At 41.7% G+C, this 18,383-nt stretch overlaps 1 protein-coding gene across 2 annotated transcripts in view; it reads left to right on the forward strand.

Annotated features, from left to right (window-relative positions):
- fndc3ba (fibronectin type III domain containing 3Ba) overlaps positions 1–18,383 on the forward strand; it is a 125,148-nt gene that overhangs the window by 90,010 nt on the left and 16,755 nt on the right. For both annotated transcript variants that reach the window (XM_034675756.1, XM_034675755.1), the window contains 12 exons: positions 187–311; positions 1,079–1,253; positions 1,746–1,832; positions 2,931–3,066; positions 4,222–4,293; positions 5,639–5,757; positions 5,928–6,033; positions 6,670–6,842; positions 7,480–7,593; positions 8,963–9,112; positions 10,820–11,100; positions 15,549–15,773. In XM_034675756.1, coding sequence (XP_034531647.1) covers positions 187–311; positions 1,079–1,253; positions 1,746–1,832; positions 2,931–3,066; positions 4,222–4,293; positions 5,639–5,757; positions 5,928–6,033; positions 6,670–6,842; positions 7,480–7,593; positions 8,963–9,112; positions 10,820–11,100; positions 15,549–15,773 — 1,763 coding nt within the window. The remainder of the gene's footprint in view (positions 1–186; positions 312–1,078; positions 1,254–1,745; positions 1,833–2,930; positions 3,067–4,221; positions 4,294–5,638; positions 5,758–5,927; positions 6,034–6,669; positions 6,843–7,479; positions 7,594–8,962; positions 9,113–10,819; positions 11,101–15,548; positions 15,774–18,383) is intronic.

Below are 18,383 nucleotides of genomic sequence, written 5' to 3' on the forward strand. Positions count from 1 at the left end.
TGTTAACACTCAGCTCTTCCGACAAGATATAATGAGACTGTTTTTTTATCATCCATGTTACCCCTACTTTCCATCTCTCTACTTCTTTCTGTTCTTCGTCACTTTTAAACTTTTTTCGTCTTTAATGCGACTAATCTTGCCTCCCTTTTTTCATTTGATCTTCCTCTGTTTCCTCGTACTCCGCAGGGAAAGAAGAACAGTGTTTTCAGAGAATGTTACTTCGGGAGCCAGAGACACTGTAAGCTGACCCGGCTTTACCCGGCCTGTGGCTACACGTTCAGAGTGGCTGCACACAACGACATTGGCACAAGGTACTGTTGTTTATCCCTGAATGCACCAATCATGTAACAGAAATACAAATACACATCCTCCTGACGTGGCTCTGTGCTCTTATATACCGTTCATATACTGAGCCTTTCACAGTTGGCCTTTCAAAGCGATACATATGGTAGAAAATCATGTCAGTAACAACTGTAAAATATGCATCTTCATGATCTGTGCACCCTCATAATGAAAAACAGAGACGCACGCACCTCTCCATCTGTGGTTATTATTCTGCATCTGACCTGAGTCATCTTCATCCATCTCATTTTCCCTCCGTTTCCCCCCTTCTCTTCTCATCCAGTCTCCCTTTTGTCATTATGCTGGGGAGTTGTTAAGGTGTCACAGGGAGTAAGAGAGAGAGAGAGGAGGTATTAACTCCCTGGCTACATGCAAAGAGGCTGTAATGCATGCGTCAGCTTACTTCCCCTCTGAAGCAGCCGACATATACCAGAACAACTATTTAATATACACACCTTTTTTTAACTCGCTATAGTTGAACCATGAAAACGTTCAAATTATCTCAGATCTCTAGTCATGCATGAACATGTTTGACCTCCTGCAACTCTGAAATTGGCCTCCTCCCTTCTTCGCTTCAAAGAGTTGCCTCCCATCTCTGCAGCGCTTCAGTCCACAAAGCACAGCCCCCCTTCTCCAGAAAAGTAGTGTTCAGAAAACTAAATTGCTTTAGTGATTTGAATAAAAACTCAAATGTGACTGAAATGGAAATGTGTGGGTGTGTTTGTGTTTTGCGCAGTGGCTTCAGCACAGAGGTGCTGTTTTACACCATGGGCACCCTGCCGGCTCTGCCTCTAGCACCGCGGCTGGTCAGGGCGGGGGTGTCCTGGGTGACTCTGGAGTGGGGGCGTCCTGAGGGCAGTCCGAGCGAGGAGCAGTTAAAATACACACTTGAGATCCAGGAGGACAACAGCGTGAGTACCACAGTGTTTGTACAGAAACTTTTTTAACGTTTGTTTTTCCTGGAACAGGTACTTCTAAAAGGGTTAGAGCCTTACAAAGTGTTTTTGCTCCAGGGAATTTCAGTTTCTTTGTCATTTTATTGAGCTGCAATATGCCAGACACAAGAATCCAGAAGGTGGAACAATATAATAAGACATACATTATAGGAAACCCGACGCTTTAATGAGCGGATTCAGAGAAAATGTTAAAAAACTAAAGACCCAATGCATTTCAGAATAGTTTGGGGAAATGTACAGCACACCACAGAGCACTAAATCCCAAGAATACACGCAAGTAAACACTTTAAGAAGGGATTAGCTCCCACATACTCCTCTAACTCCTCATGCACACATATTTCAAAAGTCAGCTTTCATTTCATCCAAATGCTCAAGTTTGTTCTCTGAAGCTAACACAGGCACTCACATATGTAAACACACACTTAACTGTCAATGTATCACCCACAGGGAACAGACTTTCATCCAAAGTACACTGGAGAAAACTTGACCTGTACTGTACAAGGCCTGAAGAGGAGCACACAGTATAAATTCAGGGTAAGTGTCATTAAAATGCTACCTCTTTGTTGTAACTGAGCTTTGTTGGACCGTTGTTTCTCATTGACCATAAAGACTTGAGAGTATTATTGATTGTTATATCCTACTCTTTACAGAGTTTATGTTTTGTACATGTTTGTGTGGTTAGCATTAGCTTTTGGATAAGATAAAAAAAAATGGATTTTGTGAAAGATTAAAACTGATAAATGATATAAGAAAATTACAATACCCTATACAGTATTCAAAGTGTATAAAAGTAAACCTTCAAACGCTCTATGTGTTCGTTTCCACTTGGTTATTTTCTCTGTTTGTTGTAATTTGGAATACGTTTTCCGAGGATGCCAACCTATCCAGATGTAATTCAGCGGTAATACAAAACCCATCATTCCAGTGAGGAATACAGCTTTTTACCTCCACTGAATTGGCTGCAATTTAAGCAGTAGTGACACAAGGCAATCCACAACCCATTTAGCAAGTAGAGAACACTGCATAGTGCTGCTAAAAGCTGTGATAGCTCTTCATAATCTGAGGACATTGTAAAACAAAATGTACTGACCGCAGACCTCTGTAAGCATGTTTGCCTGTGTGCTAACACAGGTGCTCCCATGTGTGTTATCGAAAACAAAGAGTTATGGTGTAATCATAGTCAACACAATGCCTAGCATGTACTCTAACATGTTTACATGTCCTCACTCGCACTGTCAGATGAGGTGGCAGATGCTTTCAGACCCAAACATGCATGTCCACACACAAACACTCTGAAGTCAGCTGGGTGTGAGCATTGGGAAAATTGATTGTGCATCGGGTGGCTTAATGGAGGGACTAAAGTGATGAGAAATGAAGGCAGAGAAGTCCAGGATCCACAGAAAAATAATGACTGTTATTTATCAAGCTGTTCCTTTACTGTTGATGTATTTTCCCCTTATTATTCAACAGTGTCCTCTTTTTTGTACACTCCATGCATCTTTATGTCTTTCCTTTGCTCTTTTGTGCAGTCAATTTCTCTTCCTCTTCCTTTGTGTAGTCTTTTTCTGTTTTCTTACCCCTTCCCTCTCCTTCCTCTAACCCTCCTTTTTTTGCGCATTTTCTTCCCTGCAGCTCATAGCGTCAAACGTGGAGGGAAAGAGCAGTCCCAGTGAAGTGTTGGTCTGCACCACCAACCCAGACAAACCAGGCCCTCCATCTACACCCTGTGTCACCGCAGCAACACCCTACGGATTTACGGTCACATGGGGTAAGGACACACACTAGTACCTGTTCAGTCCTCCAACACAGAGATGGAAAATATTCATAAAACACAACTTTGAAGATGCGGGTGCACAGCTGCAGAAAATTGCGCCATTATGACAACCAAAAGTGAATCCAAGCTTTTTATATTCATGAGTTTTTGATTGATTAAATACTGCCCACGATGCATTCAAGAGAATCTGTTTTTTTGTGCTAACGTTAAAAAGTAATAACCTGTCTAGTAATTTAAGTCCTCACATCTACAATGTCTTGCTGAGACAGCTAACATAGTTCCACTTGTGCGCTTTAATCCATTAGTCAGAGCTTCTAAACCAAGAAAGGCAAGGCTTCACAATTCTTTGACTTTATGATTGATTAATAGAAATGTTCTAAAAGTTTGATGACTCATTCTGCTGCAGTTTGTATTGTACTTTAAAATCATATTAGAAGCATTAAAACAATTCAGGTGCTATGTAACCCTCATAGGATGCTGGTTTAAGATATCACGGATTATGTGTTGATAATAATTGTGAAATCACTGCCAAACAGCAGCCTGTGGAGTGTTATCATGAATCTGAGGTAGGGGCCATAAAAGCCATCATGCCAGCCATCATCCATCTGCCCTGCGTCCATGCTGCAGGAATCAGAGAGCCTATCTATTCTCAAGTGTTGTAAACATGGCACTAGACTTCCCTCCCTGTCTCTCCATCACTGTTCACATTATTGTGACACTGATAGCTGTCGACACAAAGCAAGTTCAGAGTTTGTGAAACACGAGTCTCGTTCCTATGATCTGTTTTAAAGTCAGAAAGCGGTGTTTTCTTGTTGTGTGCTGATATTTTGTTTTGGGTTCAAATGTATAAAAAAGTTGCTTTCCAACAGTGCAGATGTATCGGGGGGGGGGGGGGCTTTCAGCTAAAAGAAAGAGGAAATAATCATGCCTGAAATTGAATGAGTTGTCGATCATTTCTTTGGATGTGTAATGTCATTGAAAGTCTCCCTTCCTGTTTCAATTTTGTGCTGCTAATTTTTTCATGTCACCTTTTCATGAAGTTTTAAAAGCCTGTTTGAACATTTTAAATGCTCACATATAATCCTCTTAGTTTTCTTCAGCTGCTGATGTTCCCGTGTAACTCAATTCATTTGTCTTTTCATCCCACAGATCCTCCCCAAGACAACGGAGGCTCAGAGGCACTCACGTACCTGCTAGAGATCTCCGAGGGATGCTCTGAAGGTACATCTATCTGACCGTGCTCCCATCCATACCATCCATTAAGCTGATTTAAGTGCTTGTTCTCTGTCCATCATATGAAACAAGGCTCAAAATGTACAATCTGTCCTTTCACCCTTGTGTCTGTTCTCTCTCCGTGTGTCCATTTCCATCACTTATTCTCTTAAGAAGAACAGCGGACAGAATCCACTCTTTGTTAGCTTCAATTTAGCGCACAGCGTTGTTTAGATTTCCCCAGGTCTGCCCTGCAGGACATCAAATGTCCTCTTGTTTCTTTCAATCAGGACTAATTTCTTGAGTCTCTGTTTATTTAAGACAAGTGTTAAATTAAACAGAAGAACAAAAGATCAGGAGCTCAATGATACTAGGGGGATTTGGGGATTTTTGTCATGCTGCTGAGAAACACCTGTTATTACAAGTAAAGTGAATTAGCTTAATTAGGCATAAATTATATGAGTAGTTAATCACCTCTGAGCTTGATTATCTGCATCAGCTTGAATTGTGTTTTTGCGGATTGAAATATTTTAAAAGCACACTGGATTATTAACTCTTCAGTGCCCTGAAACCTGGCTGCAAATTCAGTGTTTCCCTGGTTTAACAGTCAATGTTCATAACTACATAATCAAATGAATTACTCTGGAAATCAAGCATCCTATTTTATTTCTATGAACAAGCTTACTGTCAAAAATATATTATCAGTTTTTGGTTAAGATGATTATTTTGGGGCTTTTTTATGCCTTTATTGACAGGATAGGACGATGAATAGAGCAGGAAACAGGTAAGAGAGGGAGAGGGCCATAGATCTGATCTGAACCCAGGGCCGCCCTCTTTGAGGACTATAGCCTCTGTACCTTGGAATATATTTCGCTGTAAGGTGGTGTGCAGTACTCTATTATTTCATTACAATTATTGACATGCTTTAACACAGGGTCACAGAGCCTGTGGGCAAACAATGACAAATTGGTTTGCTCAACACTACTAGAGCGAGCACCACACCAGCCTTCAGTCCTCCTTGCAGGTTGACGTCCACATGCCTGTGCTGGTTACACATTGCTCTAGTGGTTAAAAAAAAGTGGTTATCCTGCAGTTTAACCAGACACAGCCTGCATACAACTTGATCTCCATTTCGTCGCTGTTGAGCAGAAACCTTTTATCTCCATATTTTATGTCTTTTTTTTTGCCTCAGTCCAACATAACCCATAGATGGAATAAAAACAGCAGGTCACTGATGAGATGTATTTGTTTAATACATTAGCTTGCGTGAAGCCTGTATATGTCCCAGTATGGTATTCAGTGGTATGTTCATGTATGTGCTGGTACTGAGTAACTTTGTTTCCTGTGTGTGCAGCGAGTCAGTGGGATGTAGCGTACAGCGGTCCAGCAACAGAATGTGTGCGTGAGCGGCTGACACCAGGGACCGTGTACCGCCTACGAGTGTGTAGCATCACCACCGGAGGACACAGCCCGGTAAGATCCACTCACACACACACACACACCCAAAATAGCCTTCTTAGTGGTGTCCTGAAATGACCTTTGAATAGAATGATCTTGAAAATGTGTAAAAATGGACACCGTCTTAAACTAATCTGTAACTTTAGTTCTGTTTTGACTTCTTGTGTTTCTCTCTGCTCCTGTAGTGCACAGTTAGTGTCCCGGTTCGTACATTAAGCATCCCGCCAGGGCCCTGCCAGCCGCCAAGGATTGTGGGTAAAGCCAAACACAAGGAAGTGCAGTTAGAATGGGGTGAGTGCAGACACACGTACACTGAGTTGACTTTGGTTTACCAGAATGTATTACTTTAAGTTAGGTAGCTAAATCTCCCTCTGCCTGCTTAATTTGTTTCCTTCCCAAATCTAATGTAACCTCAGTCAACCATGTTTCAGCCTAAGTGAGCCCTAATTTAGCCCATTAAATGCTTCATATCTGCCTTAACTCTCTTAATGTCAGCCCATTATTGCAGATTAGCTCTGTTATCTGTTGGCAGGCAAAAGTCTCCCAGCCTGAAACGCTGAGGAAGGTCTAGCTTTAAACAGTTTGAAACAGCTGGCTATCGGCCTAATAAGCGCACATGAATGCAGCCATGCTGCAATCACTGGCTGGAGCTGAAGGTCAGACTTAATGTATTTGAGGGTTTCCCCCACCTCTCCTTTATTCATTACTTTAACCGTACTGCGAATATCGGGAAGAAAAAACCTTGGCAGAGGTTTAAAATGTACTCAGTGAACTACAGACATCTTAAGCTGTACATGATTATGTAAACCCTGAAATGTATTATTGTACGTGTAACCACGTGTCTCTCCATCGCACATGGTTTTGATTAAATCCAACCCAATAGCAGTGTGATGATATTTTGTCTCTCTTTTTTTTGGTACCCTGCAGACCCTCCTGTCTCTGAGGGAGTGTGTGAGGAGAGTGTGTTTAGTCTGGAGATGAGCGAGGGAGACACAAAGCCAGCAGAGGTGTATCATGGGTCAGAGCTGCAATGCACCGTGGGTAGCCTGCTGCCTGGTGCCACGTACAGCTTCAGACTGCGGGCTGCAAATGAGGCCGGGGTGAGAAATTTGCATGCACACACACAGCAGGAACATCAGCAGTTATACAGAAGATTAACTAGTTGGCCAAGTAAAATCTTCCCTGCTGAAACCTTTTCAAGTTCAAACTGTGATCTCAACAAGTCTGCTCTGACATAACAAATCAAAGTCATTCTTACTTTCCACTTAACGAGCATGAAATTCTGTGTTTATTGGCTCATTTGACCATGAAATCTACTTAGAACACGGCGTACATGAACCGTGTAACCTCTTGATGTGACTCAACTATAATAAAAACACCCTCTTATTTGTGATTAGAGTGTTATTATCTTGCAGCCACACACAGACCCACATAAACATAGATACACAGGGCCAGTATTCGTTAGGTAAGACTGTCCCAGACGGACTAACAGCATCCTAATTTGGCTGCAGAATTGTTCCACAGCCTGAAGCGAACATTTGATGGGTTTGAACATCCATCCACACACACACAAGAGTGACAGAGCATTTAGACTGGCTGATCAAGTGCAGGCACATAGACAGCACACACGTAGCAAGAACAGCCTGAACAGCATTAAAAACAGCACTGATGCTCAGACAAAAACACAACCCAGTGTGATCCCTCGTTCTAAGTTTGGTGTCTCTCTCTCTCTTTCAGTTCGGAGCGTACTCTGAGCCAACAGAAGTGACGACTGCAGCGGGTCCTCCTGGCCAGTGCGGGGCGCCACTCATAACCCTCACCAGTAATACCTGCGTAACACTCAACTGGGAGGTGAGATGAGAAGACCTTTAATTTTTTTTTTGCTGCAAGCCTCTTTTAAGTCGCCTTCCTGTTTTTTGCACACCTTAAGAGATTAAATGTCTGCCTTGGCTGTTCAGCACAACATTGACACAGCTGTCCATTGTAATCCAACTCATGTGTCTTTACTTAAATAAAGCCTGGTCCATGTCCCGCCCCAAGTGGCTGGGATGAGAGAGCAACTCTAAATTCGAGGCCATGGTTCTCAGCAAGAGACAGTTGGATCACTCCATCCATGTAGGGAGTGAGTCTCAGGGTCTTGTGCCTGAATGAGGGTGTAATGGGTTGTGAGTTTGACAGAGGTGTGGATTCAGTACCACTGTGGGAAGAGGGAGATGAGCTTGAAGGCCAAGCTCTTAATTTCCCAGCCAAGCAATGTTCTAACCCTCACATGTGTTCATTAGATTTTGGTGGTTTTCAGAAGAAGAAGATCACTGATACAAGTGGCTGAAATGAGTTCAGCCAGTTTCAGCCTTAGACATAGGACCAGACTCTGGAGCTGAGACATCTAGATGGTGCTTGGAGTAGAGCCGCTTCTCCTTCAAATCAAAAATAGCCATTTATAGGCATAAATTATATGAGTAGTTAATCACCTCTGAGCTTGATTATCTGCATCAGCTTGAATTGTGTTTTTGCGGATTGAAATATTTTAAAAGCACACTGGATTATTAACTCTTCAGTGCCCTGAAACCTGGCTGCAAATTCAGTGTTTCCCTGGTTTAACAGTCAATGTTCATAACTACATAATCAAATGAATTACTCTGGAAATCAAGCATCCTATTTTATTTCTATGAACAAGCTTACTGTCAAAAATATATTATCAGTTTTTGGTTCAGATGATTATTTTGGGGCTTTTTTATGCCTTTATTGAGAGGATAGGACGGTGAATAGAGCAGGAAACAGGTAAGAGAGGGAGAGGGCCATAGATCTGATCTGAACCCAGGGCCGCCCTCTTTGAGGACTATAGCCTCTGTACCTGGGAAAATATTTCGCAGCCAAGCAATGTTCTAACCCTCAAATGTGTTCATTAGATTTTGGTGGTGTCCAGACGAAGAAGATCACTGATACAAGTGGCTGAAATGAGTTCAGACAGTTTCAGCCTTAGACATAGGACCAGACTCTGGAGCTGAGACATCTAGAGGGTGCTTGGAGTAGAGCCGCTTCTCCTTCAAATCAAAAATAGCCAGTTGAGGTGGCTCAGGCATCTGATGAGGATGCATGCTGGGTGCCAGACCCCAGGGTAGAGCCACAGCTAACGGGAGGGATTATACAGTATATCCCATTTGGCCTGGGAACGCCTCATTTTCCTTAAGCTAATTGTGCGTGTTTCTGTGTGTTGCAGAGTCCTGAGGGTTCGGGTTCCGACATCTCGGAGTATCGTTTGGAGTGGGCGAGGGAAGAGGAGCCAATGGAGCTCATCTACTGTGGCGCTGCTACACAGTGTGAACTGTCGGACCTGACGCCTGCTACGGATTTCTGCTGCAGGCTACAGGTAACACACACACTGTATATACACACTTACACCTGCAGACACTGAGCTTATGAATAAAAGAAGAGGAAATCTGATTTACGAGGAAAAACACACACGGCTGGAATTGTTTTTACACATGCTGAGGAAAAAGGGAACAATCTGCACTTATACTTTTTAATGCAGAGTTGTTGTTTCATTTTATTGTCCCAACACTGGCTTTAACTATTTTTATATGCAGCCTTCCTGCCAGCAAAACCACAGACATGAAAATTAAATTTATATTGAATTGACACAAATTCAGACAAATATGCAGCATTTGCATACAAATGTTGGCTGAGGGAGCGAAGAACACTCACATACGCACACACAGACGTACAGGCAGACAGACAGACACACAGTGAAAGCTTTATGATAATTAATTCTGTTTGTGTTCTGACTCTTAATGTGGAGCATAAAAAAGTGCTCCTTCTCTCTTTCTTCTCCTCTGTCTACTTTCCAAACACACACACGCTCTCTCTCTCTCTCTCTCTCTCTCTCTCTCTCTCTCTCTCTCTCTCTCTCTCTCTCTCTCTCTCTCTCCTCATGAATCCTCTAAAGCTATGAATTCAATAACAGCATGTTTTATGGCGTGCTCCTTTTCGGGGCTCATTTATAGTTTGGAGGACGGCACAAGGTTCTAATCGATTCCTTTGTGTGTTTCCGTGCGCATGTGTGTGTGTTTGTGTGTGTGTGTGTGTGTGTGTGGGGTCGTGCTCATGTGCAATAACAAGAAGACAGATGTAGCTCTTAGAAGAAGTCCAAGAACACACCACACATGATGTTTGAACTCTGCGTGACTCCTTCCTGTCCTGTACTTGTATGAAGCAGTGCAGGCGCTCTTACTATACATGACGCAGGCTTGTTTTATGAGGACATTTTAAATAGACAGGCCCTCATATTCTTTATTGTTTTTAAGCCTCATTATAACAAATCTGACACGGGGGCATAAAGTAGAAACGCAATGAAAGATCATTTTTCTTCATAGACTCTAAGAGTGTGTAGAGAGTTTACTACCAGGATAGAGTTGTAAGTCAAAATGTGCCTGTAAGAACTCTCCAGACTGCACATCAAGGCTGTTGTCCTCTTTGTGCACTCGCTCTTTATTCTAGAAAAAGTAGTCCTCATATTCTTAGAAGTGATGCATATTTTTGACATTTTGACTCCTCGTCGAACTTCGTTTTGTGCAAATAAAAGAACTCCTCCACCTGACATTATTACCTTATCTGTTTTTCCATTTAAGTTTTCCAAACCTAGCATGTGTGTTTTTAAGAACTACTTTTTTTTTCTCTGGTTGTGGCCTTGTTTCTCCTTCAGTTTTTTTGTGAAGAAGTGAAGTAGACTAATACAGCTTAAATGGGATTGAGTGGAGTTAAAGAGAGGCTACTTAAGTTGAATTTGAATGCGTGTAACAGCAGAAGAAACAGACTCATGTTCTTTCACAGCTAATTTGAATTCATCTCCTCTGCTGTTTTTTTTAATCTTTTCCATTCTTCATGTCATTTTATTTCCTGTACTCACTCTTACTCTTTGTCTGTCTCTTCATCTCTTGCTGATTGATTTCACCCTTCCTTTTTTCACTGCTGACCTCCATTGCTCTTTTTGTCTCTGTCCTAAACTCCCCATCTTTATCCTCTGTTCTGTCCTCAGAATCCTCCATGTGTCTCTCACCTCTCTGTGTTTTTGTCTCAGGCTGTGAATCAGGCCGGTGCAGGTCCATACAGCGAGCAGGTGAGTTTCCGGACCCCAGCGACAAACCCCGACCTGGTCTCCTCCCTCACCCTCTTGGATCTCCCGACCTCCTCGGAGTCGGGTCATTCCCCGTCTACCTGCCTCCTCCTGAAGTGGGATGAGCCAAACTGCAACGGGGCTGAGATCTCGTCCTACGTCATCACCCTGGATGACCAGACCATCACGGTGGAATCAGGGACGAGTCACCTTGTTACAGACCTGCAGCCGGACAGCGAATACAGGTACTGTGATGACAATTACCAACACTGTACATGAGAAAAACACAGATATGGGCGTATATAGATATACAGGCATTCGTTAGCATTGGAATTAAACTTAATTTGCATTCGTATTTCGTGCACGCACTCAAAACCGTGTCAACAAAAACACAAACATTTCTCCACAGGAGCTTTAAGCAGTTTCTCAAGCTCGACACGTCACTCTTATTAAGTTGTGGGTCTCAAAAGTTGACTAGAAACATAGAAAGAGGCCAACAAATTCTGACATTGACAAAGGTTGTTCCAAAAATGCTAGATCCTACGCTTCCCATTATGCCACTTTCAATATCTTTTCCACCTTGACAAGTTTTTTCCAGCTCCAAGGCCAAATTTCCAATTGATTTTGAATAGCCTATGATAATGTCATCAGGGGGTCACTGTGGCTTCATGCTACATTTGCATTAAAAGTCACTTATGAACTTATGACTTAAACAAACAGACATGGCAAGGGTTGAATAAGACATTGACAGACACAAAGGATGGAGTTCATGCTTAAAGTGAGACTTGATATTTCTGATAAAGTAACTAGCTTGTAACACAAAACTTGCATCAAACTGTTTTTAAAGCTCCTGTAAGAAACTTTTGGGTTGACTTGATTTTGGCGCCCTCTGTGGCTCCTCTTTTTTCTTTGCTGATTTTCTTCCGGACATGTGTAAGTTGGGATTTTTCCTGGTATCTCACTGAGATCTTTGCTGTGGAAAACATGAAGAGGCTTTTTTTGCAGGGCTCTGTAAATCACCTGGTCTGACACCTACCCTGAGGCAGCTGTTTCTGGCACCAATAATCACAATACAGAAAGTGTTACTCGTATTGCAGATGGTCTCCTTTGCTTTTGTGGGCCATGAAGGGACATCGGTATTAATTTCAGTATGTTTAATAATTAAATAAAAACTTCACACAGGAGCTTTAAGGTTTTTCTTTTTTTGGTAGACTTGACACGAAACTGGTCCAAAAAAAAAGCAAAAGATACATTTTTTAATTAAAGGCACTGTGAGGAGTTCTGAACTGGCTGAGAAACAGACTGAAACTGATACTGATGCCTCTTCATGACCTTTAAGAGTAAACAAGACCATCAGCAGCAACACTGATGCCTGCTCTGTTGACGATTTTAATGCTTGAAACCGCTGTGAGGGGGTAGGTGTCAGACCGGATGATTGACATCTCACTTTAGAAACAGCATTTATTTGACTGTTTTCATGGAAAATAATCAAATTGTGTGATAAATTTGACTGTTGGAAGACAACAGGATAATGATTTTGTACAAAACACTACTTTTGCATGTACAGGACAAGAGATGAGAGGTATCACTTTGTCCACAGGGGGCGCCAAAATCAATACAGATCAAAAGTTCCTCACAGCAGCTTTAATAATAATAATTGTAAAAAATAAATGATAAATAAATATCATGAATAATACCATTTTAAAGTGTTTTTTTCTCCCATTAAATATTTGAACTATGTGGCAGTATGAATTTTTAAGTTCAGATACATACAATACAGTCGCAGCAGTGGAAGTAACACTAGGATGTAGTAGTCGTGTAAGCAGAAGTACTTGTAGGTGTAGCTGTAACAGTAGTAGTTGTTGCAGTAGTTTTAGCACTAGTAGTAGAGGCAGAAGACATCATTACACTGTTTGTTGTACTACCAGTTGCATCCCTTGTAGTAGTAGTGGTAGTAAAAGCTGTAGAAGCAGCAGTGGCGTTGTTGTATAAATTAGTGTACAGCAGCTGTAAATGGCCTGTATGATGTTTACAGAGCACTGATATGAGATGTTTGCTGCAGCATCAGTAAACAAATACTCAGTAATGTGATTCACCCACCACTTTTGTTGCCTCTGTAAGCAGTTCTTTGTTTACATAAGTCTGTGTGCATATGTTGGTGTGTATTTATTGGTAGGCATGTAGTTGATTGTACAGCGAGTTCTTTGAATTGAGGTGGGGAAAGAATGGAGTGTATCCAGGGTAAGGGGATGTGTGTTGTAGCAGAGTGTGTGATCACACACCTTTGTTATCATAGTGAGGTTGTTTTTGTCCCCATGTCACTTTGATCTCTTGCGTAACGGCTGCCACAGAGGCAGAACACTCTGTGTGTGTGCATGTGTGTGTCACCTGTGGGAGTTTGTGTTTACACCAATGACGGTAATTCAGGTTGTTATTTACAGCACTTGGGTACTTCATATAATGTTATTCATCTTTTATTTTCACAGTAGATGTTGTTTGTTGTGTGAGGGGGGCTGTGTGTGCTTCAGTGGAGGTTTCAAACTGTCTATGTTTTCATGTCAATAACAGGGATGTCATTTTTATAGTTTTGTGTTTTAATAGTTGTCTGTTAGAGTTACATTTTATTTAATGGTCACAAAGTTTTTATGGCTAAATAAACAACTTACTTATTGATATTTTTGACATCTTATACATTTCATTTACAACTCTGTCTCTGAAAGTTTTGTAGAATATTTTCTTCAGCAGAGACTTTTTTCCCCTTTCCCTCTTGACCTTAAATAAAACATTTAACATCCATCCTCTCTTATGCATCTTTGCTACACACTACCAAAGTCCATGAAAGTGTGAAAAGTTATGGAAGCTGTTGCATTATGTGAGGGATAATATTTATTGATTGGCTATGCAAACCAGAATCCTGACAGGGTGAGCTGAACCCTGGAAAGTATCTCTTTAAAGATGATTTTATTGATTCAAAAAATGATTTATTCATAAAGCTAAACAAAGTAGTCCCTCTAATTCCACACTCAGTGACACTTCTGTGGCAACATATTCTCATCAGCCTCCTTCTTGTGGGAAGAATCAACATTGAACTGAATATTTCAACTCAAGATCAGGTTAAAAATGCGTATAACATTTTTATTGAAGGTTATGTTACAAAAGGTCAACATGACTTCTGTAGGAATATTTATGTTGACATTTCAGCTCTGAGCTTTGCATTAATGCACCTTTACACATACAATATGTCACAACTTTTAACACTGTTGCAACTATCACAATCGTTACTTTGTAAGGATCTGAAACTTAGAGATACGCTCATCTCTGCCGCCGTTGCCTGGATTGCAGGACAGGATGTTGCTCCACTTTTCCCTGTCAGAGATGGTTGGGGCCCAGTAGCTCCTACATCTGTTCATCATGTCCTGACAGTTGAGACAGCCTGAGACTAAACGCTTTTGCCAGTGTCAACAGGCAGAGATGAAATGTGCCGCACCACTTTCTCCCAGATTAATTTCATATGAGTGTCACTTTTGCGATTGATAATTAATTGCGTTAAGTTTTGACCAATCAGAATCAAGTATTTAACTCAGCTGGGTAATATAGTTAATGCAGAGACACCTTTAAAGGATATCTTCCACACTCAAATTTCACAGACCATACATTCACGGAGGCTGCAGTTCTGAGAGTGCACTCAAAATGTTGATTATTTGACAGGTAATTAAAGAGACGCTGTCTTGCATGTCTTCATTAATTGCATCAGCAGCTGACATGCTCCAAATGATATGCAGATGATTACATAACTAAATGTAATCACTCATCATCAAAAGCATGGCGGTGTAATCCACAGTTCTTTTCAGTCTTCTGTATCCCTCGCTTTTATTTGATCCATCTGTTTAATTACCCAGTGGATGGACAAACGTTGCCCTTTCTCCTCAGCTGCATCCTCCAGCTGCATGAATTACACTGAAAGGTTACAGTTACAGAGAATCAGCCGCAAAATGCCAGACGGTTGATGCTCTGTAGCCGAGGTCCTCCGACAAGGATGCTAATCAGCTGTTCAGACACCGACAGAAAAGGTTGTGAAAAGCCGGGAGATTCCTAGAAGAGGGCAGCGGGGGGAAGTAAATCAATTTGTTCAGGTTTTTCTTTGATTAGCGATGGGTCTCTATGTCCCTGTGACTTTACACAGACACTTTGGTGACAACAGTTCACAGCAGGATTTGCGTTTTGGAACATAAACCTTCAGAATGGATAAAAGAATAAGAAAGTGCTTTCTGTTGTTTCTGATATGGAAAAGAAACCATGTAAAACAAGCAGTGATTTATTTTTTATGCACACTACCATGACTGTAGATACAAGACAAAGTGGGCCAACAATTCTGACATAATTCAGTCTTATCCCAGTGAGTGCATTGAATTGTAATGGGGGATGGTAATGGAGGAAGGGATCACAGAAGCACCCAGGGTCAAATATAATACACCAGAGCAGCCTCTTCACTGAAAATGACTCCACCATTAGACAAAGAGGTCTGAGAACACACAAGGTTAAACAGCACAAAGCCACCCTTTATTTTCATGTCCCTGTAGCTTGTGCACCTGCATGTTCTTTGTACAATCTTCAAACAAGTAAATGTGAAATATTTGTTACAGAATATTTGACGTTCTGTAACAAGCTAATCTTTTCTCTCCTTTGCTTACAGTGTACAGATACAGGCGGTGAACGAAATCGGCTCCAGTCCCACAAGTCCGCCACTGCTGGCGAGGACACGCCCCCTCCCTCCAGCCCCGCCCCCTCTGGAATGCTCGGCGGCTGGCCCTCAGAGCCTGAAGCTGAAATGGGGTGAAAATGCCAGCAACACGCACACGCGCGCCCTGCTCGCTGATGACATCGTTTACACACTACAGATGGAGGACAAGAACCACAGGTGGGGTACACACACACAAACAACAAACCTATTCCAATCATATGTCACAGCTTTTTTTTTACTGCATTGGCTGAGAATGAAGCCAGCTTAATGTTTTTAGAGCATAGAAGTAGCTCAACCCTAACCCAGTTGACGTACTTACACATCGTCAATCATTTCTGACAATGTTTAAAGTTATTTTCAACCTGCGTCACCAGCCTTGTGATAACTTTTAAACTCGTTGTCAGATCCTTCATGTGATTCTCACGGAACTTAACTGCGGTCAGTATATACAGTCGTGGTCATTTCAAAGTAAAAACTCAAACATGATTCTAATAATTGTTTTTAAGGGTGCCCACAAGCACTGGCATGACGAAAACACTGGCTGTTTTGAAACCGCCTGCTACATACTACCTACAAATGTAGTATGCAGTCCTGTACCCCATACTGCATACTGTGTCTGAAGGTAGAATGTAGTCTGACTGTTCTGTTGGATCTGTTCTGCAGTACGCTGGGTCAGGTGTCGCTGGATTTCCGGTTTCAGAAAGCGGATGTAAACAACGGCCAAGCTGATAGCGAAACGGCTTCTTTAGCATCCACTTATGATTTTAAAAAGTTAATAACTGGTTCATATGTAATTCAATAACCTTCACAGCACCTAAAAACTAAGTGCCTGAACTTTATATACAGAAAATAAAAAAAAGAGTAACGTTATCGTACCTGAGGCAGACTGGTCTGCTGCATACTGAGACATTTTCCAAAGTCTGCAGATTTTGCTCTTGTTCCCATACTACATACTGAATTTTCACCAAATCAGTACGTACTGCTAGTATAGTAGTCGGTTTCAAAAACAGCCACTGTTTTGAAATCCCTCTCGCTCAATCAAGCACTTGTTTAGGTGTCTGTGAAGGTAGCTGTCTCACGTGCATGTTTACCTTTTACAGCCACGTGATGCACAGACTGCATGCAGAGCAGACAGAGTGGTCAGTTATCTGTGTGTTTAGATCATAGACTGTAAAAAATATGGACGTAGGATCCGTGACGTCACCCATCTGTTTCTGAAGAGCTGTTTTGAGACCAATCGGCTGCGGCAGCCATATTGCTTCTGTCGAGCCAGTGTGACGTAAAGAGGCGGGCTTTGAGCCTCCTAGCCAACAGCTGCAGTGTTCCTGCAGGCAGCTGTGTCTCTCATTGGAAGACTAGTAATCTCAATATCTTCTAAATTACCGAATTAGAAAAAAATTCACCCCCCTCACAGTGAGAGGACATCGAGATATTAGCTATTCAGACTACACTCATCTTTTGTACCAGGCTGTAAACATGTTATTAATGCTGCAAATATCGTCTTTTCCCCATTCATGTGTATGTGACTTGCGGTACTTCCGGAGCCAGCCTCAAGCGGATCCTCGATGAACTGCAGCTTCTAACACTTCCGCATTGGACTCATATTTTTAGACCAGAGGTTGCCGCTTGGTTTAGATGAGGGGCTGGACTAAAGTGAAATGAGACAGACCTTTATTCCATATTAATCATGGAAAATCAGAATCAGAATCAGCTTTATTCGCCAAGTATGCTTGAACACACAAGGGATTTGATCTTAGTAAACTGTGCTCTCTTTGTACAAGGCATAAGAATAAGAATAAGACCTACAATAAGAAATAAAATAAAAAATATAATAACAATAACCTTAGCTATAAATACAAAGAAACAACAAATAGGCTTGACTAATATGTACAGGCTAAAATAATATGATAACTCCATTAAAAATCATTACGTTGTGTCTGCATGACGTGTTTCAGGTCTTATGACTGATGCAGCATATCCTACGATGTGACTATTACGCATGCACACTAGATTGTTGTAGTTGTAGTTGTTGGAAGTTATTTGGACTTCTGGATTCAGCATGATGCTTATCAAACACTCTCATATCCTCATTAGGCCATTCAGCTTCAAGCTGATAATGCTAGAATTGACTTAATGTAGCTCTCATTACTTAGCCGAGCATGGTGGCAAAAGCCTAATTCCGTTTTTAATGAGCTTTGCATGTAATCGATAGAGAAATTTAGTGCACTGTAAATTGTTTTGACCACTTAATCAATTGTTCTTAATAGTTTTTTGGAGTTTTTTGTGGAGGTTTTGAGTCAAGACAAGATGAGATTAGTGTTTTTCTCCACTCATGGAGCTTCTGTTATGATCTGGCATTTAAACTGGATGTGCTCTCATCCACCCTGCACACTCCAATTCTCAGACTCCTTCACCCACAGCTAGTCAATACAGCAAATCAGACCCCAGGTGATCAACACAGCACACAAAACACACACACACTCACACACTGGGAGTTTTTTGTGTGTGTCTGTGTGTGTATGTGTGTATGCAGTAACCAGATGTACCAGTGAGTAGTCACGTTGAGGGCATCTGGAACCAGGCGGGATACAGCCTTTGATAATCAACCCTCCGTTTAACTGGCAGGTCAGACAGGAGTGACCAGAAGGGAAACAAGGAGATGTAGAATTAGTGGACTGAGGAGGAGGAGGAGGAGGAGGAGGAGGAGGAGGAGAGGAAGGATGGACATGACAGAGGACAGGGAGGTAAACAAACAAGATGGAGTTTAAAGAGCATTTTGTTTGCACT

Source organism: Notolabrus celidotus, chromosome 22 (assembly GCF_009762535.1).
Source record: "Notolabrus celidotus isolate fNotCel1 chromosome 22, fNotCel1.pri, whole genome shotgun sequence".
NCBI classification, from domain to species: domain Eukaryota; kingdom Metazoa; phylum Chordata; class Actinopteri; order Labriformes; family Labridae; genus Notolabrus; species Notolabrus celidotus.